Source organism: Canis lupus, chromosome 9 (genome assembly GCF_003254725.2).
Source record: "Canis lupus dingo isolate Sandy chromosome 9, ASM325472v2, whole genome shotgun sequence".
Classification (NCBI taxonomy): domain Eukaryota; kingdom Metazoa; phylum Chordata; class Mammalia; order Carnivora; family Canidae; genus Canis; species Canis lupus.
In genome coordinates, this window is record NC_064251.1 from 20,099,662 (window position 1) to 20,126,592 (window position 26,931).

General features: G+C 37.6%; 1 protein-coding gene across 7 annotated transcripts in view; it reads left to right on the top strand.

Moving 5' to 3' along the window:
- Window positions 1-26,931, top strand: part of GPATCH8 (G-patch domain containing 8) — a 117,088-nt gene that overhangs the window by 77,543 nt on the left and 12,614 nt on the right. For all 7 annotated transcript variants that reach the window (XM_025440578.3, XM_035721284.2, XM_035721287.2 and 4 more), the window contains one exon: window positions 14,977-15,120. In XM_025440578.3, the coding sequence (XP_025296363.1) occupies window positions 14,977-15,120 (144 nt within the window). The remainder of the gene's footprint in view (window positions 1-14,976; window positions 15,121-26,931) is intronic.

Below are 26,931 nucleotides of genomic sequence, written 5' to 3' on the forward strand. Positions count from 1 at the left end.
TTTCTACAAAAAAGTCAGCTGGGATTCTAATAAGGATTATGTTGAATCTGAATCTGTAGGTCAGTTTTGGGAGTATTAACAATGTTAAATCTTCCAATCCATGAACACAGGATGTTTTTCCATTTCTTTAGATCTTCTTTAATTCTCTCAATATTTAAGTGTTGTACTTCTTTTGTTAAATTGAATCCTAAATATTATTTTTTAAATGCTTTTGATTTTCATATATTGATCTTGTATTTTCTGCAACTTTGTTAAACTTATTTATTAGCTCTAATAGTTTTTTTTGTGTGAATCCTTTAGGACTTATTACATATCATATTATCTGTGAATACAGATACTTTTACTTTCTTCTTTCCAATCTAGATGCCTATTTTTTCCCTAATTGCCCTGCCTAGAACTTTCAGTATAGTATTACGTAGAAGTGGCAAAAGCAGATATCTCCATTCTGATCTTAGAGTGGGATCAGGCTTTTGGTATTTAACCTTTAAGTATATTAGCCAGGGGTTTTTCACTGATATCCATATCAGATTGAGGAAGTTTCCTTCAATTTGTAGTTTATTGAGTGTTTTTGTCATGAAAAGGTATTAGATTTTGTTGAATGCTTTATTTTTTACATCTATTGAAAAAATAAGGATTCCCCCCCTTTAATATGGTGCATCACATCATTTTTATGTATTGAACCAACTTTGCATTCCTCAAATAAGTCCTACTTGGTCATAGTGTATAATCCTTTTAATATACTGCTGGGGGATCCCTGGGTGGCGCAGCGGTTTGGCGCCTGCCTTTGGCCCAGGGTGCGATCCTGGAGACCCGGGATCGAATCCCACATCGGGCTCCCGGTGCATGGAGCCTGCTTCTCCCGCTGCCTATGTCTCTGCCTCTCTCTCTCTGTGACTATCATAAATAAAAATTTAAAAAATAATAATAATAATATACTGCTGGATTTAGTTTGCTAGCATTTTGTTGAAGATTTTTGCATCTATATTCATAAGAAATATGAATTTGTAGTTATAGTTTGTAGTTTTCTTGTGAAGTGTTTTTATAAGGGTAATACTGGTCTCATATAGTGATTCAGGAAATGTTATCTCTTATTGACACCCACCTTTTCCCCCTAAGGTTTTATTTATTTTAAAGAGCAATAGAGAGCTCAGAGGGGTAGGAGCAGAGGGAGAGTGAGAGCGGGAGCAAGAATCCCAAGTGGACTCTGCACTGAGCACAGAGCCTGATGCGGAGCTTGATCTCAGGACCCTGAGGTCATGACTTGAGCCAAAACCAAGAGTCAGAGTCAGACGCCTGACTGAGCCACCCAGGTGCCTGTTGTCCTTTACTTTTTAAAATGGTTTTACAATCTGTTTTGTATCCCTAAACATGTATTGTTTAATTTTACATGGTTTTTAACCTTATATAAATGGAAACCTATTTCCTAGTATACATGTATGAATTTCTCCAGAGTGTGGCTTTTGTTTTTATTATTTTGTTACTTTAAGTAGTTCTACCTATGTATTTTTCCTGACTGCAGCTACACTTGACACCTGTATATATTGATAAATAATGTAGTCATTATCATTTTTCCTCTAGAAATTCTGTGATTTCAGATTTATAGAAAAACCTTTAAAAATATTAGTTCCTAGTTTTATTTTACTGTATTCATATATGTTGCTTTATATTATCTCTTCTTGGAATTTATTACAGTTTCTTCTATAGCCTAATATGGTCTTTTTTTGAACATTCTATGAGTATTTTAAAAGGTGTGTTCCCTGAGATCCCTGGGTGGCGCAGCGGTTTAGCGCCTGCCTTTGGCCCAGGGCGCGATCCTGGAGACCTGGGATCGAATCCCACGTCGGGCTCCCGGTGCATGGAGCCTGCTTCTCCCTCTGCCTATGTCTCTGCCTCTCTCTCTCTGTGTGTGTGTGTGTGTGTGTGTGTGTGTGACTATCAGAGATAAATTTTAAAAAATAAATAAAAAAAAATAAAAGGTGTGTTTCCTGTTTTCAAGCCACACAACTTAATAGATCAAGGTGTTCTATGTCCTTGTTAATTTTTATCTTTTTAATCTGTCATTAAATGAGAGATGATTTGAGTCTCCTTACTTTAATAAATCTCCTCTAATTTCTCCATGAATGTTGCTGCTAGATTATGATATTAAAATTTTTAGATACCATGAGTTGCCATCATTGACATTATAAAGTGCCTTTATCTTGTTTAAAGCTTTATAGTGTAATCTGTACCTCGAGTGAAAGTAAGACCTTATTCCTGCTTTCATTCTGTGTATATTGCCTTGTATATCTTTGGGTTTTGGGGGGTTTTTTGGTATGTTTTTTAAAAAAGATTTGTTTATTTATTTTAGAGAGACCCAGGTGGAGATAGAGGGGGAGAGACAGAAAGAATCTCCAGCAGACTCCCTGCTGAGTGAAAAGCCCGCCACAACACAGGGCTTCATCCAGTAATGCTGAGACCATGATCTGAGCTGAAATCAAGAGTTGGTTGAGCGTCAGACTGAGCCACCAGGCGCCCCCCCGCCTTTATTTTATTCAGTCTTTCTGAATGATGTTGTTCTGGATGTGTGTCTTATAATCATCATGGACTTGGGTTTTGCTTTATGATACAATATGAAAAAATTTTCTTTTCTTTTTTTTTTTTAAGATTTTATTTATTTATTCATGATAGTCACACACAAAGAGAGAGAGGCAGAGACACAGGCAGAGGGAGAAGCAGGCTCCATGCAGGGAGCCCGACACGGGACTCCATCCCGGGTCTCCAGGATTGCGCCCCGGGCCAAGGGCAGGCGCCAAACCGCTGCGCCACCCAGGGATCCCACAATATGAAAAAATTTTAATGAATTAACTGTGTATATATTTTTTAAGAAATCTCTCAAACTCACCACCCCAAGATCAAGAGTCATATGCTTAACTGACTGAACCAGCCAGCTGCCCCAATTTTTATGTTTTATGTGACAGATAAGTTTGGTTTATTTTATATTACACCTTTTTCTTTTTCTTTTTTTTTCTTTTATTAAGATTTATTTATTTATTTATTTATTTATTTATTTATTTATTTATTTATTTATGATAGACACAGAGAGAGAGAGAGGCAGAGACACAGGAGGAGGGAAAAGCAGGCTCCATGGCAGGAGCCCAACACGGGACTCGATCCCGGGACTCCAAGATCGCACCCTGGGCCAAAGGCAGGCGCCAAACCACCAAGCCACCCAGGGATCCCCATATTACACCTTTTTTAAGGTCCCTGACTCTGTGGTATAGATATAGATGGATTGTATTTTTGTTGTAGTTACCTCTTTAAAAAAAAATTTTTTTTTTAAATTTATTTATTCATGAGAGACAAGAGAGAGTGAGGCAGACACAGGCAGAGGGAGAAGCAGGCTCCACAAAGGGAACCCGATGTGGTACTAGATCCCGGCCTTCAGGATCACACCTGAGGCTGAAGGTGGCGCTAAACCTCTGAGCCACCCGGGCTGCCCAGTAGTTACCTTTAATTTAATAAAATTACCCTTTGTTCTCTTTTTTTAAGAGTGTCCATTATTTTTGTACTGTTAGAAGCATCAGGTTAACTTGCTTTCCTCTTCTTATTTCCTTTCATTTCATCTACCAGCTAATGCTAATAAATACACTCAGTATGTAGCATACAATTAAATATGGGTTATAATACTTATAATACTTTCAGCTTTGAATAAAGTTCTTTTTACTTTTTTTTTTTAATTTTTTTTTTAATTTTTTTATATTTATTTATGATAGTTACAGAGAGAGAGAGAGGCAGAGACACAGGCAGAGGGAGAAGCAGGCTCCATGCACCGGGAGCCTGATGTGGGATTCGATCCTGGGTCTCCAGGATCGCGCCCTGGGCCAAAGGCAGGCGCCAAACCGCTGCGCCACCCAGGGATCCCTCTTTTTACTTTTATTACAAATGCAATAATAAGCAAAACTCTAATTCCCATTTGCCTCTACCTACTGTTTTTTTCCCCTAGATTATTTATTTATTTATTTATTTATTTATTTATTTATTTATTTATTTATTTATTTATTTATTGTCAACGGGGGCGGGGGGGCAGAGACACAGGCAGAGGGAGAAGCAGGCTCCATGCAGGGAGCCCGACGTGGGACTCCATCCTGAGTCTCCAGGATCACGCCCTGGGCTGCACCCAGGTGGCGCCAAACCGCTGCACCACCGGGGCTGCCCTACCTACCCTGTTTTATAATAGTTGATTCCATTTCTATTTTGTGAGGCGTATAGCATGTACCTTCTGATCTCTGACACACTGCTTACTATCCCCTTTCTCTGAACTTCAACTCTATGTATAAATATATTCAAAGCCTGCCAGTCCTTTTGCTGAGTCTTTTCCTCATGATTTCCTACAGTTGATATCCCAATAACTTCTTTAAAAAGGATTGTGCAAATAATATTTCCTCAATTATTTTTGTATGGTGAGAAATATTTATGAAATAGTCAATGACATTTTAAGAACAAATATGTGCTTTAAAGTTGCCGGGGTGGGGGTGCCTGGGTGGCTCAGCAGTTGAGCATCTTCGGCTCAGGGCATGATCCTGGAATCCTGGATTGACTCCTACATCGGGTTTCCTGCAGGGAGCCTACTTCTCTCTTTGCCTATGTCTCTTCCTCTCTCTTTGTGTCTCTCATGAGTAAATAAAAAAAAAAATAAAATGGTCTCGGGTAGATAGTGCTGTTGAGAAGAAGCAAATTCAGTCGCTAGAGCAACTTTAAGCATCAAAGAACTTCTGGATAAAACCCCCCAAAATAGGAGATCATAGTCATAAACCCGACTGAGAAACTAGACGTTATGGGCTAAAGTTAGCCAGGGAGGGGAGAAAAAGAGCAGAATCAGACCCCTTAAGGCTGAAGATACTGGAATTGTCAGCTCGGATATAGCATATAAAAAAGCATATTAGATAATGTTTAAAGAAATAGGGGAGGCGCCTGGGTGGCTCAGTGGTTGAGCACTCGCCTTCAGCTCAGGACATAGTTCTCTGGAGTCCTGGGATTGAGTTCCGCATTGGGCCTCCTGCATGGAGCCTGCTTCTCCTTCGGCCTATGTCTCTGCCTCTTTCTGTCTCTCTCATGAATAAAATAAATCTTTAGGGAAAAAAAAGAAAAGAATTGAGATTATGAGTAAAGGGCAAGAAACTGTATAAAACCTCAATGAGAGGATTTAATAGCAGATTACACAAAGCTAAATGTTAAGCTATAATACATGTGAAGAAATACCCAGAATGTAGCAAAAAGAGAAGAGAGAGGGCAAGAAAGAAAGATAAATGGAAAATATGTGAAAGAGTTTCAGTTAGATGATAAAAAATGAGAAGCTCTAATATGTTAGTTTTAGAAAGAAAAAGTAGGGCAGAGGCTCAAAGAAAAGATTCCAGAATTGACGAAAAACACATTTCAGATTTAGTAAGCCTAATAAATCTCAAGCAAGAAAAAAAAAAGTTTATACATAGTCACAGTCTGGCAAAACTATACAATAATAACAAAAAACATAATCTTCAAAGAATTGTTGCAGTAACAAAGAAGTCAAAATACAAAGTTGATTCTATTAGCGTGTAATGGAATCTTAAATGTACTTAGAGCAAACAGTAATCATCCTAGAATTGTACACACAGCAAAAATGTCTTTTAAGATTAGAGATAAAAGTAGATAAATTTTCAGGTAGAAAATTTTGCCACCAAAAGACTAAAAGAAATTTTAAAGAACATACTTTAGGAAGGAGGAATGTGATTCCTATTTAGAGACCTGAAGTAGAAGGAAGAATCTCTTACAAAACAGTATTTAAGTGAGAGAGGTGTTGTGTTTTATTTAATCCAGTCCTCTGATCTCTCTTTTGGAAGAATAAATCTTTTTAGAAGCCTTTGAAATGAGACTTCTCTTTAGATCTGTTAACTAGAAGTATCTACTAACTGTGAGACTAATGTATGCACCTTTGCTGTAAAGGGTTAACAAGTCATCACTTACTCCTTTCCTTTTCTCATTCTTCTGTACTACCTTTAGCAAATGAATACACAATTGACCCTTGAACAACACAGGGGTTAGGAGCATGATCCTCCCATAGTCAAAAATCTGTGATAACTTTTGATTCCCTCAAAAACTTACTTAGTTAAAGCCTACTGTTGGCCAAAAGTCTTAAGCAATAACAGCACCACTGGTTAACACATATTTTATATGTTATATGTATTATATACTGTATTCTTATAATAAAGTAAGCTAGATAAGCAAATATTAAAATCATAAGAGAAGATACACTTAAAAGTATTTGTTGATAATATGTTTGTCATCTGTTTAGAAGATGAGCCATCTGTCAGTACCTGCATCAATATTGTCTTATTTGATATAAAACACTGTAGATGTTATACTTATTACTAATACTAGACATCAAAAATGAAAAGATAGGGGCGCATGGGTGGCTCAGTCGGTTAAGTGTCTGCCTTCGGCTCAGGTCATGATCCTGGGGACCTGGGATCAAGCCTGTCAAATGTCATTTACCTTATTGCTATTTAAGGATAGTCTACCCACTTCCATACTAGTCTTGTGCATGATGTCCCACATAATACTCAGGCGATGATGACACAAAAACATCTCACACAATTTTTGCTATATAGTTACTGGATTTTCACAAAAAGACACGAGATAAGTTTATTAACTGTACAGCATGATGGTTATATACTATTCATTAAGTGGAAGTGGATTATTTTAAAGGTCTTCATCCTCATTGTCTTCACATTGAGGAGGAAGATGAGGGATGTGTGGAGGATGTAGAAAAGAAAAGCAGCTGGCACACTTAGTGTAACTTTAAAGAAACATTGTCATTATTTTTATGTGACTTTTTGCTTTTTCATTTTTTAAAAATATGTCACTAGGGCACATGTGTGGCTCAGTCAGTTGGGCTTCTGCCTTTGGTTTGGGTTGTGGTCTTGGGGTCCTGGGGTTGGCCCTGTGTTGGACTCCCTGCTTGAGGAGGAGTCTGCTTCTCTTTCTCTCTGTTCATGCGTTTTCTGTCTCTCTCAAATAAAAATCTTTTTTAAAAAATGTTTCTAGGGGATCCCTGGGTGACTTAGTAGTTTAGCGCTTGTCTTCAGCCTAGGGCGTGATCCTGGAGTCCCAGCATCGAGTCCCACATCGGGCTCCCTGCGTGGAGCCTACTTCTCTCTCTGCCTGTATCTCTGTGCCTCTCTCTCTCTCTCTCTCTCTCTCTCTGTCTCTGTCTCTCATGAATAAATAAATAAAATATTTTTTAAATGTTTCTATACATAGCCTTCTATTTGCTGTAATTTCGGTGTCCATATCATAGACGGGTCCATGTGGCAGAAGTCGTCAACGCAGTCTTGAATAATCAGAACCCTTCTTCCAGATAGTGTACTGTCAATTTGTTTTCTGGCACTGCTGCTTCTGCATTTGCTTCCTTATTGTCTGTCACTGGCTTGGAAGCATTTGTCTCGTGTTAATTCCTCTGGTGTGGTATCTTTTAGCTCTTGAATTTAAGATCTGTATCTTGAAACCCTTCTCCTACCACCACCTTTTTTTCTCCCATATCTACAATTTCTTTCACGATTTCCTTCATTGGCTGTATTGTAAATCCTGTGAAGTAACACACCACATCTGGACACAGTTTTCTCCAGCAGGAATTTATTGTTGGGGCTTTTAAGGTTTTCAGGGCTTTTTCTGTAACAACAGTGGCGTCTTCAGTGGTATAATCCTTCTAGACTTTCCTGATCTCATTTTGGAGGTTCTTCCATAGTGTTGACGGTGCTTTCTATAGTGTTTTGTGTATAATGGAATTGAGCCCCACATCAGGCTTCAAGCTCAGTGGGGAATCTGCTTCTCTCTCCCTCTCTACGCTTCCCTGCTTGTGTTCTCTCTCCCTCTCTCTCTCTCTCTCTCTCTCTCTCCCTTCCTTTATTAAAAAAAAAAATTTTTTTTTTTGTGGGACACCTGGGTGGCTCAGTGGTTGAGTCTGCCTTCGGCCCAGGGCGTGATCCTGGAGTTCCAGGATTGAGTCTCATGTCGGGTTCCCTGCATGGAGCCTGCTTCTCCCTCTGCCTGTATCTCTGCCTCTCTCTCTCTCTTTCTCTCTCTCTCTGTCTCTCTGTCTCTCTGTCTCTCATGAATGAATAAATAAAATCTTTTTTTAAAAATTAAAAAAAAATTTGTTCAGGCAGTTAACCTTTCTCCTCAGTGACTTTCTTAAGAGCGTCTGGGAACTATCTGCTCCTCTTAGTTGGTAGAAGCCGCTTTTCCTGTTATCTTGACATTTTTCAGCCAAACCTCTTTGTAAAATTATCAGACCATTCTTTTGCTGGCATTTAATTCTCCAGCTTTAGACCCTTCACCTTTTGCTGTACGTTGTTGTGTAATCCCTTTGATTTTTTGGAACATTACCAGAGTCTATACATATTCCTTTCTAATAGCAATCCTAAACCCACAAAAAATTTGCATTTTCAATATGAGATTAAAAGATTTTGCATAAAATGGGGTGCCTGGGTATTTCAGTCGGTTAGTGTCCAACCCTTGATTTTTGGCTCAGGTCATGATCTCAGGATTGTGAGATTGAGCTCCACATTGGTCTCTGTGCTGGGTGTGGAGTCTGTTTAAGATTGTCTCTCTCCTTCTCCTCCTGCCCCTCCCTTTCCCCAACCCCCTAACTCCCCCTCTCAATGAATGAATGCATGGTTTTACACAAAAAGTGCAAGATTTTTGCACCTGCTAATATAGCTGCAGCAACAGCTTCATGGATTTCCTTTTCTTTTTCTTTTCTTTTCTTTTTTTTTTCCCCCCACAGTGGTCCTTACACTTATATTTGAAGATTCATCTATCTTGAAATGGCAGGTAGCCATTGTTGCAGATTTGAATCTATGGTCTATATCAAGCAATTGCTTGTGAGCACTTCCAGTGTCACTGATGGCACTTTCTATGGGTCCTGTGGTGTGATTCAAGGTTTACAATTTTGCACTAAACATGATGAAAAAATACAAAAGAAGTGGGAGAGATCACTTTTTATTGCAATACCAAATTTGCTAGAGAGCAGAACTGCTCATGCAGATGATTAGCATCACACAACTATGTAAGTGGATACTAGAGCTCACCCCAGTAGCAACAAGAGATGACCTTAAATTAAATTGTTACTATAGTACAGCATGTACTACAGTTAATTTTATGCAATTATGATTTAATACATTATCTTTACATTTGTTTACACTTCTCCCTGCCACTGGTGCCTTAAAGATCTGTAAGTGTAAGTTTTGATAAACTATAACTTTTTTTTCTTTTTCCTTTTTTTCCTTTTCTTAAAGTAGGCTCTATGCTCAGTGTGGAGCCCAGCTCAGGGCATGAACTCATGACCCTGAGATCAAGAGTCAGATGCTTAGCTGAGTGAGCCACCCAAATGCCTTTAAATTTTAATTTTTAAGATTTTATTTATTTACTCATGAGAGACAGAGCAAGAGAGAGAGAGAGCGAGCGATTCAGGCAGAGGGAGAAGCAGGCTCCACACAGGAAGCCCGATGTGGGACTCAATCCCAGGACTCCAGGATCATGCCCTGGGCCAAAGGCAGGCACTAAACCACTGAGCCACCCAGGGATCCCCCTAAATTTTAATTTAACTTTTTATAATAGATTTATATATATTTTATGGTAGTAAAAGATAAATTAGTATCTACATGTATTTTATGCATTAACGATATACTGTTTAATTTTTAAAATATTTTTAGACTATAATAGTCTGTGGTCTAGTATAAACCAAACTACGTGGTTTATCTGTTTTTTCAAATTGTTACAAATCTCCAAAATATATATATTAGAAAAAATTCTCATATAACCAGATCCATGCAGTTCAAAACCATGATGTTCAATGTTCAGCTGTACTTAGCTTGTTTTGGTGTCTAGTTTTTAAGTGGAACTGCTGAGGCAAATTGGACCACCTTTTTTTGGGTCAGTCTTAGAGTTTTGAACCAAAACCTCATAAAGATCAGTGGATAACCAACATATCTATGTTGGCTTTTCAGATTAGCAGTGCAATTTATGTAGAGAATAGCCTCTTAATATTTAACTTCATAATTGGCCATGGTCTCAAGTAATGCTTTTTGCCTTAAAGTCTAAAAAAGATGGAGCTCATGGCTGGCTCAATCAGCAGAGCATGCAATTCTTTTTTTATTTTATTTTATTTTTTTTTTAAGATTTTATTTATTCACGAGAGACACAGGCAGAGGGAGAAGCAGGCTCCCTGCAGGGAGTCCGATGTGGTACTCGATCACGCCCCGGCTGAAGGTGGCAGGCGCTAAACCGCTGAACCACCCAGGGAACCCTCTGGCAGTTTTTTAGTATATTTATGTTTCTGGTGATTACTTATCAGTCTATCTTTTTACTTCTATTTTCCTGATTTTTCTGGTCTGTCTTAGTTTTATAAAATTGAAGTTTTCTTACCTTTTTCCCCCCTTTACTCTTTCTATTCTAATAATTACTTTTGGAATTTTAATATAAATTATGCTTATTTTTTAACAAAGTCTAACAAAGTTTAAAGTTAACTCTATCTCAATTAGTAGAACTCTAGAACACTTAAACTTTGAATTCCCTCTTTTGTTATACTTGGCTGTGTCAGCTAGCATTTTGCTTTTATCCTTTTTCAGTCCTGTAAACTAGGTGTTTTTGTTATTATATATGTAATATATATGTTTATATAATAAGTATATATTTATTCTATATTTATAATAAATATATATTTATTGCCTACCATTTACTTTGAGATTTCAGACCTTTTCACTGATGTCATTTTCCTTCTTCCCTAAAATACATTCTTAAGGATACAGTGACTTTCAGGTCTACAGTAAGAAATAGGTTTAATATTGCAACCATTTAGAACTGAAACAAAAGTTTTACAAGACAGTATTTACCCTTATGTGAAATACACTCCATATTTTACTATTTTTCCCCTTTTTCATGCCTATTATACTCTTCTAAATGTTAATGTTGTGACCCATTGGTGAGTCAAAACCTGTGATTTCAGAAATACTGCTTTAGGAAGGTTTTTTTTAATGAATCTTTTTGGCTGGTAAAACTATCTGGAAATGCCTTCGTTTCTTCAACTCTGAAAAATAGGTCATTTTGGTATACAACAAATAAAATATATTTTCTCTCAGCACACTGAAGCACACTGTCTTCTAGCTTCTGTTACTTTTTAATCTGTCAATCTGATTGTGGGTGATCTTTAATTTTTTTCTTGATATTTTATGATTTGATGGTCTTTGGTCCCTTTGTAGGTTCACTGCAGTGTGCCTAGGCGCGTATTTTTATTTGGTCTATGTGGTGTACGTTGTGCTTCCTGTATCTGTTGAGTTATGTCTTACTAGTTTGGAAAAATCCTCAGCCTTTGTATCTTCAATTATGTTTCTCATCTATGCTCTATTCTCTTTCTGGGATTCCAGTTATACTCATGTTAATATAATTATTCTCCATGGCTCCTTAAGCCTCTTTTTCATATTATGTTTCTTTGTCCCTGTGCCATTCTAAGTAATTTCAATCTGTTTTACCTCTTTATATTACCTCTTTTTATTTTATTTTATTTTTTTATATTACCTCTTTTTAAAATTGAGATATAATTTATATACTATAAAATTCACCTTTTAAAGGTGTCCATTTGTTTTTAATATATTTCATAAGTTTGTGCAACCATTGCTACAGTCTAATTCCGGAACATTTTTACCTCCCTACTATATTTTTTAAAAATTTATTATTACTATCTTTTTTTTTTTTATCAAGTTGGCTCCGCGCCCAGCACAGAGCCTGAGGTGGGGGCTTAAACTTAAAACCCTGAGATCGAGACCTAAGCTGAGATCAAAAGTGAGAGACACTTATTAACTGACCAAGCCACCCAAACACCCTCTTACACATATTGAGCTGTATTTGGTCTGTGTTTTTATTATTTATTTATTTATTTATTTATTTATTTATTTATTTATTTTTAAGATTTTATTTATTTATTCATGAGAGACACAGAAAGAGAAAGAGGCAGAGACACAGGCAGAGGGAGAAGCAGGCTCCATGCCGGGAGCCCGATGTGGGACTCGATTATGGGTCTCCAGGATCAGGCCCTGGGCTGCAGGCGGTGCTAAACCGCTGAGCCACCGGGGCTGCCCTGGTCTGTGTTTTTAATCTATCATCTGACTAGCTGAATAATTTTTTCATTTCTTTTTTACAATTAGGTTTCTTAGTTATAAAAGTCTCATTTAGTTCTTTCTGCAGTCTGCCTAGGTTTTTGTTTTGTTTTGTTTTGTTTTGTTTTGTTTTGTTTTGTTTTGTTTTGAAGTAGGCTCCACGCCCAACATAGGGCTTCAAACTTAAAACTCTCAGATTAAGTTGCATATTCTACCAACTGAGCCAGCCAGGCACCTCTAGGGTTTTTTTGTTTCAAAGATTTTATTTAGGGGCTCCTGAGTGGCTTAGTTAAGTGTCCCCCTTCCTCTCAGGTTGTGATCCCAGGGACCTGAGTTAGTATTAGTTGGGCTTTCTGCTGAGCAGTAAGCCTGCTTCTCTGCTTCTTCCTCTGCCTGCTGCTTCTCCTGCTTGTGCTTTCTCTCTGTGTCAATAAAATCTTTAAAAAAGATTTTATTTATTTATTAAAGACTTTATCTGAGAGAGGGCAAGAGAGTAAGCACACGAGCATGGGAGAGGGGCAGAGGGAGAGGCATACTCCTCATTGAGCAGGGAACCCGTTGCAGGGCTCTATCCCAGGTCTCTGGGATCATGACCTGAGCTGAAGGCAGATGCTTAATTGACTGAGCCACCCAGGCGTCCCTAAAGATTTTTTATAAAAGAATTTTATTTTATTTTTTTTTAAGATTTTTATTTATTCATGAGAGACACACACACAGAGAGGCAGAGACACAGGCAGAGGGAGAAGGAGGCTCCATGCAGGGAGCCCGATGCGGGACTCGATCCTGGGTCTCCAGGATCAGGCCCTGGGCTGAAGGTGGCGCCAAACCGCTGAGCCCCCCCCCCCCCCCCCCCCCCGGGCTGCCCAAGAAATTTATTTTTAAGCAATTTGTACACCCAACATGGGGCTTGAATTCACAAGCCCAAGATTGAAAGTCACGTGCTCTACCAACTAACCCAGCCAGGTGCCCCTACGGTCTGCCTGGTTTTTTAAATATGTTTTATGTTTGCTCATTGTTGTAATCCCATTTTATATTTTAAACATTTTATAGTTGCTTTATATTCTATAACAGACTATTCCAATATTTGAGATTTGGGGCACCTAAATCCATTGCTTGTTTCCTATGATTCTCACTTGTAGATAGACTTATTTTCTTTCATGTGTAGTAATCTTTGATTGTAACCCCTGTTTTCTTGGTCTTAATCTAGGAAAATGTTAAAGGGCTAAAATGAAGGATGCTTTCTGGGAGTATTTTTTATTCCCTCTGCAAAGACACAGAGGTCCTTGGGTACTCTCTAGCCCACTTACAGATCCTTTCGTTTATTAATGAGGCTTCTCTGGTCTAGCTCCCCCATCTTACTCAAACACCAAGCCTAAAAACAAACAAACAAACAGACAAAAAAAAAAAACGCCAAGCCTCAGTGTCACCATATGTCCTAAGGAGAGCCCTTGCCCATCACAGCCCTGATTTTAGTTTGAGGTGATGATTGCTTTGTTTTGTTTTTTATTGCCTCTTTTATGGATTATACTTCTGTTGTTTCTACAGTGCAATAAAAATTGTGTTTTGGCGTGCCTGGATGTCTCAGTTGGTTGAAGTGTCCAACCTTGATCTCAGCTCAGTTCTTTTTTTTTTTTAAGATTTTATTTATTTATTCATGACAGAGAAAGAGACAGAGACACAGGCAGAGGGAGAAGCAGGCTCCATGCAGGGAGCCTGACATGGGACTCATTCCCAGGTCTCCAGGATCACATCTCGGGTTGAAGGTGGCACTAAACCGCTGGGCCACCGGGGCTGCCCTCAGCTCAGTTCTTGATCTCAGGGTTGTGAGTTCAGGTCCCTCATTGGGCATCACGGTGAATGTGGAACCTACTTTTTTTTAAATTGTGTTTTTTATTTCTGGTTGGTTGGGTGTTTTATTTATTTCTTTTAGCCAAGGGTAGGAGTAGGGGATGCCACCATAATGCCAAAAGGCAAAGTAAAATTAAACTCCTCTTGAGGGTACTTGAGTAGTTCAGTTGGTTGAGGTCTGATTGTTGGTTTTGGCTCTGTTCATGTTATCAGGGTCCTAGAATCAAGCCCTGTGTCTTAGGGTTCGACCCAGCAGGGAATCTACTTCTCTCCCTCTCCCTACTCATGCGTGGGTATTCTCTCTCTCTCTCTCTCTCTCTCTCTCTAAAATACATAAATAACTCTTAAAAAAAAAAAAAAAGGTGGGAGGCAGCCCAGGTGGCTCAGCGGTTTAGTGCCGCCTTCAGCCCAGGGCGTGATCCTGGAGACCTAGGATTGAGTCCCACACCAGGCTCCCTGCATGGAGCCTGCTTCTCCCTCTGCCTTTGTTTCTGCCTCTCTCTCTCTCTCTCTCTCTCTCTGTCTCTCATGAATGAATAAATAAAATCTTTAAAAAAAAAAAAAACTCTTTTTGAATGTTTATTTGAAGACAGCTCTTTGTACCACTCCACACAAATTACCCCACCAAATTGTGTCTTGTGTTCCATCTGGCTTTTACTGGTGCCACTAAATAAGCCCCCTGTTCTCTCTTCAGGTAAGACTCCCTCTTTATAAGGTTTATTTAAAATTCTACCAAGTTCGGGACTCTTGGGTGGCTCAGTGGTTGAGCTTCTGCCTTTGGCTCAGGGTGTAACCCTGGAGTTCCAGGATCGAGTCCCACACTGGACTCCCCTGGGGAGCCTACTTCTCCCTCTGCCTATGTTTCTGCCCTCTCTCTCTGTGTTTCTCATGAATAAATAAATAAAATCTTTAAAAAAAATTCTGCCAAGTTCATTTTGTTTGTATTTTGTGGTTCTTATAGGATTATGTTGACAAAGAGAAGGCAATTGCCAAAGCATTGGAAGACCTCCGAGCCAACTTCTACTGTGAACTCTGTGATAAGCAATATCAGAAACATCAGGAATTTGACAACCATATCAACTCCTATGATCATGCACACAAGCAGGTGAGGAATTACTTGCTAACAAAGAAGAGGATACTTTATTTGTTACAACTATTAAACTTTATAAATGTACCCAAAGCTTCATGTCTATGCTTTCTTATATCTGCCAGTCTTTGTCTGAGGTCCATCTGACTTACTTGATTTTTTTTCAGTGACAGAAGTCCTGACAGACCTTCCCTTTCCAAGAATTTATGTAGAGTGAAGAATTGTGAGCTTCATAAATATTACTAAAAGTTTATGCCTTTGAATGATTCCTGCATTTGTGTTTAATCTGGTAATTCAACTGAGGATCACTAGGAGCTTTGTTTCCTTTTGTCTCTCTGAACATTTTAAACGTTGAACAATTGCTGGTCTCCCAGTTGCTGGTCACTTCATCTTCTATATGTAGGAGTTCATGCTTTATTGGCTACTACTTCCTATCAGTAAGTCATTTTGTTATTTGGTATACCTTCAAAGGTAGATAAATTTTAGAGAAGAAAAACAGAATTAGATGCTGTCTTAACTTTAATAAAAACCTCTGATGCTGCATGTTTTAAGAGCTTGCTCAAAAGTGATTTATACTTTCTTTTGAAGTCTTTTTTTTTTTTTGCTTTCATTTGAATTTCATATTTAGAAAATAAAATTATACCTAACTAGTTATAGGCATAAAGAAGGTAGCAGTAATTCCCAAGGTAGGATTTTTTAAAAGGAAGAAATGAATCTTTAAATCTTATAGCACAGTTCTTTTTTTTTTTTTTTTTTTTTTTAAGATTTTTTAAATTCATTTATTCATGACACAGAGAGAGAGAGAGGCAGAGATACAGGCAGAGGGAGAAGCAGGCCTCCATGCAAGGAGCCCAACGCGGGACTCGATTCTGGGTCTCCAGGATCATGCCTTGGGCTGAAGGCGGCGCTAAACCACTGAGCCACCCGGGCTGCCCTAAAGCACAGTTCTTAAAGAATTTTGGAACCGTTTGATTTTGTTTTTTGTTTTGTTTTTGTTTTTTTTTTTTAAGATTTTATTTATTCATGAGAGAGGGGGGGAGAGAGAGTGAGAGAGAGAGGCAGAGACCCAGGCAGAGGGAGAAGCAGGCTCCATGCAGGGAGCCTGACATGGGACTCAGTCCCGGGTCCCCAGGATCACACTCTGGGCTGAAGGCGGCGCTAAACCGCTGAGCCACCCAGGCTGCCATGGAACCATTTGATTTTGGGTGATTTTAGCAGAACTTGCTAGGTCTTTGGAGGTATAGTAGTCATATTTGTTAAACTTGGAAGATTTATGAGCATTGCTGGAGTATTCTCTTAAGTGGATCTGTTGAACCAACATTTTTTTTTTTTAACCTTTGCTTCATCTTTCAACCAACCATAAGATTTCAGTGCACAGGTAAAGGGCAAGCTTTGATTACTAGCACAAAGATAGTTTGTAAGCTATTATACTTTTTGTAACAATCTCTTCTACATTTAACTCATCTAACTATTTTAAGATTCTTCCACTGATAGAGTTGTATTCAAGACAGACATACACCTTTGGACATTGTTATACTATATTGTCAGTTCTGCTTAATTTGAAGAAGAGAAATTTAGGATATATATGGATAAGATATATTGGCAGTTATCTTTTCCAAAGAGTCCTGTGTAAAGAAAAAAGTTATAACAGCAAATACTGCTTATTCAGTAACTTTTCTACCTTATCAATGTATATATAATTCATATTTGGGGGTTATTTTTTATAGAATTAAGACAGTTAACATCTAAACATATGACTGCCTTTTTGGGTTTTTGAGAATGTCTTCAATTAAGAATGGACTGATGGGGCACCTGTCTGGCTCAGTTGGTCAAGCATGTGACTCTTGATTTCAGGGTCATGAGTTCCAGCCCCACATTGGCTGTAAAGTTTACTTTAACAAAAAATAAAAATAAAAATTGTGACAAATTAGAAGACTCTAAAAGAAACTTTAAGGCACCAAAAGGACATTTTTAAAAGTCACTTTTTTTATTCATGAGAGACACAGAGAGAGACAGAGACACAGGCAGAGGGAGAAGCACGCTCCTCGCAGGGAGCCCCATGCCGGACACGATCCCAGGACCCCGGGATCACGCCCTGAGCCGAAGGCAGACACTCAACTACTGAGCCACCCAGGCATCCCTAAAAAAGTTACTTCTTAGTAAATGAGAAATTTGAATAATTTCTATTTAGGAAAAGATAAATCAGGAAAATTGTAATTCAGACTGAACAATGTTTAGGTTGCTCCTTAAAGGGAAAAAATTTTTATCAAAGCAACAGATTTACAAATTAAGTATGAGCAGAAGTACAGAACTAGTGAATTGCACATTGACAATATTAATATGATGAGTGATGTTTTAGTGATGTTGCTTTCAACTTGCGAGTAGTAGTAATTGTTACAGTTCTGGTTCATTTGAATTTGACATGTTTGTTTTCCTGTGTGCCTTGGAATGACCCAGTTCTCCACTTTTCTCTTTTGCACTGGTTTTCCACACGGGGAGAGTTTGTCTTCTAAGGACCATTGAATGCTGCCTTGAGACATTTTTGATTACCACAATTAGGGGGATGGTGCTACTGGCATGTAGTGGGTAGAGGCCAGGGGTCCTTCTAAACATCCTACAATGCGCTTGAAGGTTCCCTGCAACAAAGTATTACCTTTCCCAAAATATCAGTAATACTAAGGTTGAGAAACGCTGTTCTGTTAGGATTATTGAAAAACTCTCAAATATGTATATGATATTGTGATATCATTTCGCCTTTGCTTGGTACAAACGAATCACTATCGTTTTTAAGTCCCCAGTTATGTTCTAAACATTTATAAAGTACTCATCTAGATGATCCCAGATACTCATTTATTACTTTTTTTTTAAGATTATCATCAAAATGAAAATAAAAACATAAGGATTTCTTATAGGGAATTCATGGACTGCCTTTCCATTAATATAGAAATATGTTTGTGATCCTTGGTCTGGGAAGAAATCTTTAGCTGGTATGATTAATGAATGCATGTGAGCTTATTTCTTTACCGTGATCAAAAGCCCATCTTAGGTATTAAAAAAAGAACAGAGTTGGTATGAGTTTGTTGTTCTGTTTGTTTTTAGTGGAGTGTTCTTTATTTGGTTGAAATGTAGGCTTTTTCATCTTTCTTTATATTGCGCTCTCAGCACAAATAGTAGAATCTTGAAACAATGCTAAAAACATATAAACAAGAAAATGCACAGTACTAAATTTTTTATAGTTCTATTCTTCCCTGTACTTAGAATTTCTAAGGAGCCTTTAATTGCCCTTGTATAACACAGCTAAATAATCCCTAAGAGGAGGTAGGTCCTGTTTTTTATTCCTCTTTGATGGACATAAACTTACCATACAGTGGACCTACCATTTTCCAAATTCATGCTCAAAATCATAAAGACACCCTGTCTTGTCTTCCAGGAAGGCACACAGGATTATTATGAATCTGAGATAATAGGTAAGTACATTCAACCCTATATTAGTAATCCCTAGTTCGCATTTTCTATCAGATTTTCACCATTAAAAATTTCCAGAGAAATAATCTATCATGATAATGGTAAACTACTAGTATAGACTGGATTCTGAGCACACCCTTATCTTTATTAAGCAAGAATAATCTCTCAAAAAAAAAAAAAAGGCTACATGGTCACCCTCATTTGTGGTGATTTTGGAGTGGTTATGTGCCTCTCACTACACAGTAGTTTTTCTCAAATTTTCCAAGAGTTTTGTGAAGAAAGTCATTAACTCGCAAATATTAAGACCCAGCCTAATTGTCAAAGATGAAAAAACTCATTAGACATTTTGGCTCTTTTTAGCAGTTTAACCCTCATTTTAAGGGGATAATTTCAATACATTTTGAAGGGAAAGCCTCTCCATTCCTCAAGAGATAACCCAATCTGATTCATTTTTTATAATTTAGTCCTGATATGCCTCAGTGCTTAATAAATATTAGTACCCACCTGTTGTCCCTCTTGGCTTGTACTCAGTTACTTTGAAACTAAACATTTTTCCATCTCTGCCTCCTCACCTTGAGTATCTTAAAACATGTCTACTAGTGGATATGACCACAGAAATAATTTTCTTGAGCTTTTCATAGGGTCTAAATTTAAAACTGCAAAAAGCATTCTCTTTCTCAGAGGTAAATTTGTAGCAACACAGTAATAATACTCAGTGCCTTATTTTAACACTGTTTTTTTGTTGCTATTGTTTTTTTTGCTTTCTTTACCTAGTAAGGATTCTCCCAACCTCACTTTCTTTTATTTGTGCCACGAAGGCTCTTCCTTACCAGCCAGCCTCCAGTACATAAATCAGAGATCACAAATTGTCCCACAGATGTATGTTGCCTGGCCTTCATAAGTATTAGATTTTTTCCTTTTAATCTTGGTTGGTCCCCAGTTTTTAAAAATGAGATCCTATGTAATTCAAACTTTGTCTTATCTTGAAAAATTGAAATACCTAAGAACATTGGGCATACATTTTAATATAATAGTTGGCTAAAGCTGAATAGTTGCTATCTCTTCAGAAAGGCACAATGCTCACTCTTCAATTAGCTGTGGTTTCCACTTTATCTTTTCTCTTACATCACCTTTTGTGACTCATTATGTTAACTGTCAAATCTATAAACATTTGAGTTTGTGACCCAGGCCTGTACCTCCCTTTTGTCTCCACACAGACTTCTAACCTCAGCATTCTAATTGACATTGGGAAGTAGCACATTGAAAAGCTGCCTCCTTATTCCTCTTTAAGTGTGGGTCCAACTTCTTTACAATTTCAAAACTATCTGCTGTAGTCTGATCCAGTTCTCAAAATCTGGTGCTTTAAAGCAGCTTTGAGAAATTCTTTTTACTTGTAGAAAGAGTCCGTGTCTTAGAGGAAAGAATGCTTTCGGCCTGCCTTTTCTTTCTGCTAAAATCAGTTCAATATGAAACTCCTTTTGTGTTTTTTGAAAAGACTGAACTCTCATTTAGTACCAAGGTCTGTTTCAACTATAATAGTAGTGGTTTTATCAGTGACTGCTCTATTCTGAATTATACAGAATGGAATCTGTTACTGCATAATTTAGTTAACTTTGTCTAAACTGTTACAATTACTTTTTGACAGCATTGCTTACTTTTGGTTGACTGTTACAGTATCTGGTAATGCATATTACCATGGAACAGAAATTTTAGTTTTTCTTCATTACTCAAAAATGAAATAGGTTCTGAATTGAAGTGTTTCTGAGAAATTCCTTGATGATGGAAGGAATGAACATTTTTAGACTTCACATGGACTCCATTCAAACTTGGAGCACTTTCCACTTGACGTTTCACTGTTTACTGGTTGCATTTTTGCCTCTTAGGATCTTTTCCTGCTTTTGATCCTCTGGTACATAGGGAGAGTGTTAGGACAATAAGCACATCAAAACCAGTTGGACCTCTGGCAAGGCACTACAGATTTGAGGAAATTCAGACTGAGTTCCCTTTTTCAGTGTTTCTATGATATTTGGTGCAAGGGAAACATGAGAGTAAAGTTTTAAAAGACAATAAAAAATAAATAAAATTGAGAAATAATTCCAGAGCTAAAATAAAAAAGAAAATCAACTCTTCTAAAAGAATTGAAACCTTTGACAGAGGAAAGACAAATAAATACTGTATTAATAAGAAAAATAAATAAATAAAAGAATTGAAACCACAAGAGCACTTGGCTAGATCAGTTGGTGGAACATATGACTCTTGATCTGGAGGTTGTAAGTTTGAGCCTCACATTGGGCATCAAGTTTACATTAAAAATAATAATAATTTTAAAATAATAATAATAATTTAAGAAAAGAAGGGGCCCCTGGGTGGCTCAGTCCGTTAAGCATCTGCCCTCAGTTTAGGTCATGAACTCAGGTTCCTAGGATCGAGCCCCACATCGGACTTCCTGCTCAGTGGGGAGCCTGCTTCTCCCTCTCCCCCCTGCTTATGCTGTCTCTCATTATGTGTCTCTCTCTCTCTCAAAGTGTTTAAAAAAAAAAAAAAAAAGGAAACCACTAAGATTAGATACCAGTAAAGATACTCTACACATCATCTGTATTTCATATTTTATGGAATTTCTGTCCTTAGAAAACCATAAATTATGGCAGAGGTGTGAAATAGATTAGGAAAACCATAAAGTATTTATGAATCCGAAAGCTTCATAAATATTGACTTAAACAGCATAATTCACTTCTGAAGAGATTATGTGAGAAGCAAAGCAAGTATGAAAAGAATTTGAGCATCTTGTAGTTTTATTTAAATAACCTGTAACCGGAGATGAAAGTTTGTACTACTGTGTATGTTATTTTTCTTGGGGACTGTTCTGCTTAATATAAAAGAATTGACATCATTTATTCATCCTCCAAAAACTGAGCATGTTTTGAGCCTTTTCACTTATTGAATCTTACATACTTGCTACCTCTGCTTTTGTTGGGAATAAACTTCTTATATCCACCTCTCATAACCTAGTTAACCTTGGAAAACTCTGTTTCTGTTTAGGAAAATTCTGCTTTTGTGAGCAGGCAAGGGTAACCCTAAACAGATCCTTTGGGAACTTTGTTGGTAAACCCCACATTTTCTTCGTAGAAATTTCTAACTGTTCTTCATCTTGGCACACATTCCCAATATGAATAAAAATGATTCTACCTTATTTATGTTCTGCAGTTTTCAGCCTGTTTTCTGCCCCTGTACATTTATACTTATCAATTTATACTTATCACAGTGATGCACTGTGGTAAAGATTCTTGCATTAGGCTCTATGTTCTATTGTAGTCTGAAAAGGTAAAACAACCTAAGAAACAATGATAGGTCTGAGTGACAGTTCTGATCAGAGATCTCTGAACCGAGATGCTGCTGTTCCATTTGCTATAGGCCTAAGTAGTTCTTAGGAATTATGCTCCTTTATATTTTACAAAGAGGGCAGACCTTTGCCTCCAGATATGATCTGGAGGGCTAAATAGTTATATGTATCTTTTAAAATTGATTTATCTATTTGAAAGAGTGAACACACTAGGGCGGGAGGGGTGCAAAGAGAGGGAGAGGGAGACAGAAACTTAAGCAGACTCCCTGCTCAGAACCTGATGTGAGGCTCAGTCCCACAACCCTGAGATTATGACCTGAACCAAAATCAAGAGCTGGATGCCCAACCTACTGAGCCATCCAGGTGCCCCATAATATAGTTATATTTAAAAATCATTATCCACAAAACCACAGTGGCATGCCATATCATACCTATTAGGATGGCCAGAGTTAGAAAGACACTGTAGTATGCTGGAGAGGATATAAAAAAAAAAAAACTGGAATGTGCCTGTTACTGCTAGTGGAGTTGTAAAATGATGTAGTTCCTCAGGGAAACAGTTTGGCAGTTCATCAAAATGTTAAATATAGAGTTACTAAATGACCTATATATACCCAAGAGAAATGAAAATATATGTCCCCACAAAAATTATTGTTCATAGTATTCAAAAAGTGGAAACAACCCATATATCTATCAGCTGATGAATAAACAAAATGTGGTATAACTATTCAATGGAATATTCTTCAGCAATAAAAAGGAATAAATTACTGATAAATACAACATACACGAACCTCAAAAATAATATACTGAGAGTAACCACCCCGCCATATTGTATGATTTTATTTATATAAAGTGTCTAGAATAAACATATCTATAGAGAAACATATTAGGTTCCCAGGGACTGGGTAGAAAGGGATAATGGAGAGTGACTGCTAATGAGCATGGAGATTCTTCTGGGAGTAATGTTCTAAAATTAGATAGTGATGATGGTTACACAATTCTGAGAAACCCACTAAATTTTACACTTTAAATGGGTGAATTTTATGCTATGTGAATTGTATCTCAATAAAATTTATTTTTAAAACCTCATTATCCAGCTTAAGTTTTGGTGATGGTGATTACTGTATGTACATAGTATGTGTGTGTGTGAAAAAAAAATTAAAGCAGACACACCTGGTTCTGTAAAAATACACCATGTTTTAAGGCTTTTTGCTGAATTCCTGAACATATCAAGATGATTAACAATTTTGTAACATATTTATTTGATATTCACCAAATGATATTAATAGGCATTGTATTGCAAAATAATGGGGCATAAGTGGTAAGTACTGTCAGATGACTAATTAGGACTACTCTTAGCCAGCAAAAAGAATGTATACTGCTCTATTTCCGTCTGATTTTTTTTTTCAGATCTATAATCAGCATTTTAGTTTTGTTACCAAACATTTGTTTTTCTCTGTTACTTAATAAAATTTATTGTCATCACTTACTCATAAGCATGTGCTAAAAGAAAGAGTTTACATCTAATGCCCAGTAACTTGGATTTCCTTAACCATTCAGCTACAGTCTTCCTTCCCTGAGTAGTTTAATACTGAGGCTTTCTTTGTTCTTTCTTGGTCTTTTTCTTTCCTCACCACATGGTGTGTTGTTCTAGATGGTCTCATTCAGAAGTATCAAACATCAAGACTTGTATCCAGGTAACCTGGCCAAGTAATAGCTAGAGCATAATTTACTCCACTTTGGGAATGGAGAGGAGATTAATGTTGTGTCATGAGAAAGAGGCAGGAAACTGGGGAGAAGGAGCCATGGATTTTGGATATGCAGAATTGATGACAGGGGAAAGCGAGTGGCTGAGGTTCAGAAAAACCTGGATTGGGGAACCTGACTGTCTCAGTCAGTGGAACGTGCAACGCTTAATCTCAGGATTGTGAGTTTGAGCCCCATGTCGGGTGCAGATTTTATTTTAAAAAGGGGGCGGGTGTGTATGTGTGTGTGTGCTGCATTATACTTAACCAGAAGAAGAGATTGAGGTGCATACAGTTTCTTCGCTGTTTCCTGTCTCTGTTTATAACCAACAAATAATCCATAAAGTATTTGTATGTGTTCCTTTTCCCAGCAACTCATTTTAAAACAAACCAGTTTGATAAATGTTTATTGAGCATCTCTTTTGTGCCATAGACAGCAGTGTGTGCAATGCAGGGTTAGTACAAAGGAAGAGTAAGCTTTGATCCCTGTTCTGGGAGAGTGGGGTTGTTTGGTAAGTGGAGGAAACCATGGGTAATCTTTTGACCCTAAAGAGACAATCAGGTTTTCTCTTTAGGGTTGACTAAATATTAGAACATAGGATATTTATTTATTTATTTATTTTTATTTTTATTTTTTTTTTTTTTTATGATAGTCACACAGAGATTGGCAGAGACATAGGCAGAGGGAGAAGCAGGCTCCATGCACTGTGAGCCCGACGTGGGATTTGATCCCGGGTCTCCAGGATCGCGCCCTGGGCCAAAGGCAGGCGCTAAACTGCTGCACCACCCAGGGATCCCCCTAGAACATAGGATTTTTAATGGCATTAGGAAGTATTCTCTATTCTCCAATGTCTGAAATTCCCTTCATCTGGAAACAGTAGCCTGTTTTTATTTGAATGGAGATATTAGATTTAAAATACTTGAGAAAGAGATTTATTCCTAGATTATACCAAATCAAATATAAAAAAATTACAGCATCAATTTTTGTTAGAAAAGAGTACCATCAAAAAAAAAAAGAAAAAGAAAAGAGTACCATCAAAATATATATTAAAATATTTTATTAATTCAGACCCATGTTTTGTTATTAGAGAAAACCGTGTGCAGATATATCTTTGTCTCATTCATTCCCAGGTCAAACACAGTGCCACTCCTTGCTGTTCATATCCCACATTATTGATAATATGGGCATATCTATCACCCACATTAAAAACCTGGTAAGATTTACCAGATTCTCATTTCTCTGGTTTAATTTGTTCAGAGTTGGACAGTGGAGCAGGAGTTTATGTCTGGAGTACACATTTTTGCTGCCAACACAGCACTATTTAGGCTATGTTTTAAGAATTGGCATGACATTTGCATTGAAGGGGTCTTTAGCCCAAAAAGCCATGGTTATTTGGGTATTTCAAGTGCTGGATTATTTGTTAAGGTCTGTCTCCACCTGTATTGGTCTTTTCGGAAATTTAGTGGAAATACCAGCTATCATGTGATTGAGAATCAGTGAGAAATGGCCATTTTGTTCTTTGCCACAAAAGTATGTACTTTTTTGGGAAACATACTATTGGTTTTTCAGAACAGGATCTTCAAACCCTTTCATTTTGAATGGGAATTAGTCTCCCTTTTCCTTATTGTCCAGCTAAAAAGGTGTTATATGGCTTAAATTTTATTAATAAGTACTAATAGTTCAAAGAAGAAGGAAAGTTATTAGCAACACTTGAGGAAGCATACTTTATAATTTTCAGAGATAAGGACATGGTAGCTTTGGAGTTAGCTTAAATGATTAATTATATCCACTCAGTCTGTGTCCCCATTTGGAATCTAACTTATTTTTAAGTATCAAATGAAATTTGCTCAGCCTTCGAAAAGTTTTTGGGTTGATAACACATCGATAATATTTAGTCTCCTTATAGGAGCTCCGTATCTTTGACAGGCAGGTGTGTTGCTGCTCTATTCTTACCTTAGAAGCTATCTGAAGTTGTGTTCCTCTTTAGAATTTAGGAGGAAAATAAAAGTATAGGACACGTAATTTCATATGAACATGCAATTGCTAATGAGACAGGCTTTTATTTTTTTTAAGTTTTTTTTTGTTTTTTTTTTGTTTTGTTTTTTAATTTTATTTATTTATTCATAGACACAGAGAGAGAGAGGCAGAGACACAGGCAGAGGGAGAAGCAGGCTCCATGCAGGGAACCCAATGTGGGACTCAATCCCCCGTCTCCAGGATCAAACCCCAGGCTGCAGGCGGCGCCAAACCACTGCGCCACCAGGGCTGCCCGAGACAGGCTTTTAGAATAAAATAGCCAACTTTAGAAAACCTGATGCTGAATTAGGGACTTTTACCTTTATAAAAATTACTTTTTATATAGGAAATTGAGAACTTTCTGGTTAATATCTTTTTTCCTATTTGGCCTTTTTTTCTTTTTCTTTTTTTTTTAAGGTAATTTCTAGGGGCACCTAGGTGGCTAAGTCGGTTAAGCATCTGACTCTTGATTTCACCTCAGGTCATGATCTCAGGGTTGTGAAATTGAGCCCTGTGTCAGCTCCACGCTGTGCCTGGAGTCTGCTTACGTTTCTCTCTCTGTCTAATCATCATCATCTCTACATCCAACATGAAGCTCAAACTCATGACCCCAAGATCAAGAGTGGCATACTCTACCAACTGAGCCAGCCAGGCACCCCTGGCCTAATTTTATCTAGAAGTAAGGGGTTAACATTTTAATCTTTTTGATTCTAAAGAATGAGACTTCTTTACTAGATGAGAATAATAGCTAGGAAAACCACACAATGTTAACCTATGTCTCTGGTAGAGATACAAAAATATTTCCTATCAGAGGCCCCTGGGTTGTTCAGTTGGCTAAGCATTCGACTCTTGATTTCAGTTTAGCAACTCTTCAGCTCAGATCACAATCTCAGGGTTTTGAGATCGATCCCTGCCTTGGGCTCCATAATGGACAAGGTGCCAGCTTAAGATTCTCTCTCCCCCTCTACCTCTGTCCCTCCCCCTGCTTTCTCCCTCTCTAAAAAAGAAAAAATATTTCATATCAAACTTTACTACAAATGAGGAAAAATCAAGGATCCAATATTTGGATTCAATATTTAAGCCAAATTATTTACCAGATGCTTTCTGTAGACTTAATACTGTTCCATGCACTGCAGGGTTGATGATAAACGTCAGCAATGTGAGCCTCACGTTGAGTGTAGAAATTACCTAAAAATTTTAGATTAAAAAAAAATGTTTTAGATTTAAAAAAGTGGGAGCTCAGGTCTGTTGGTAGAGTATGGGAC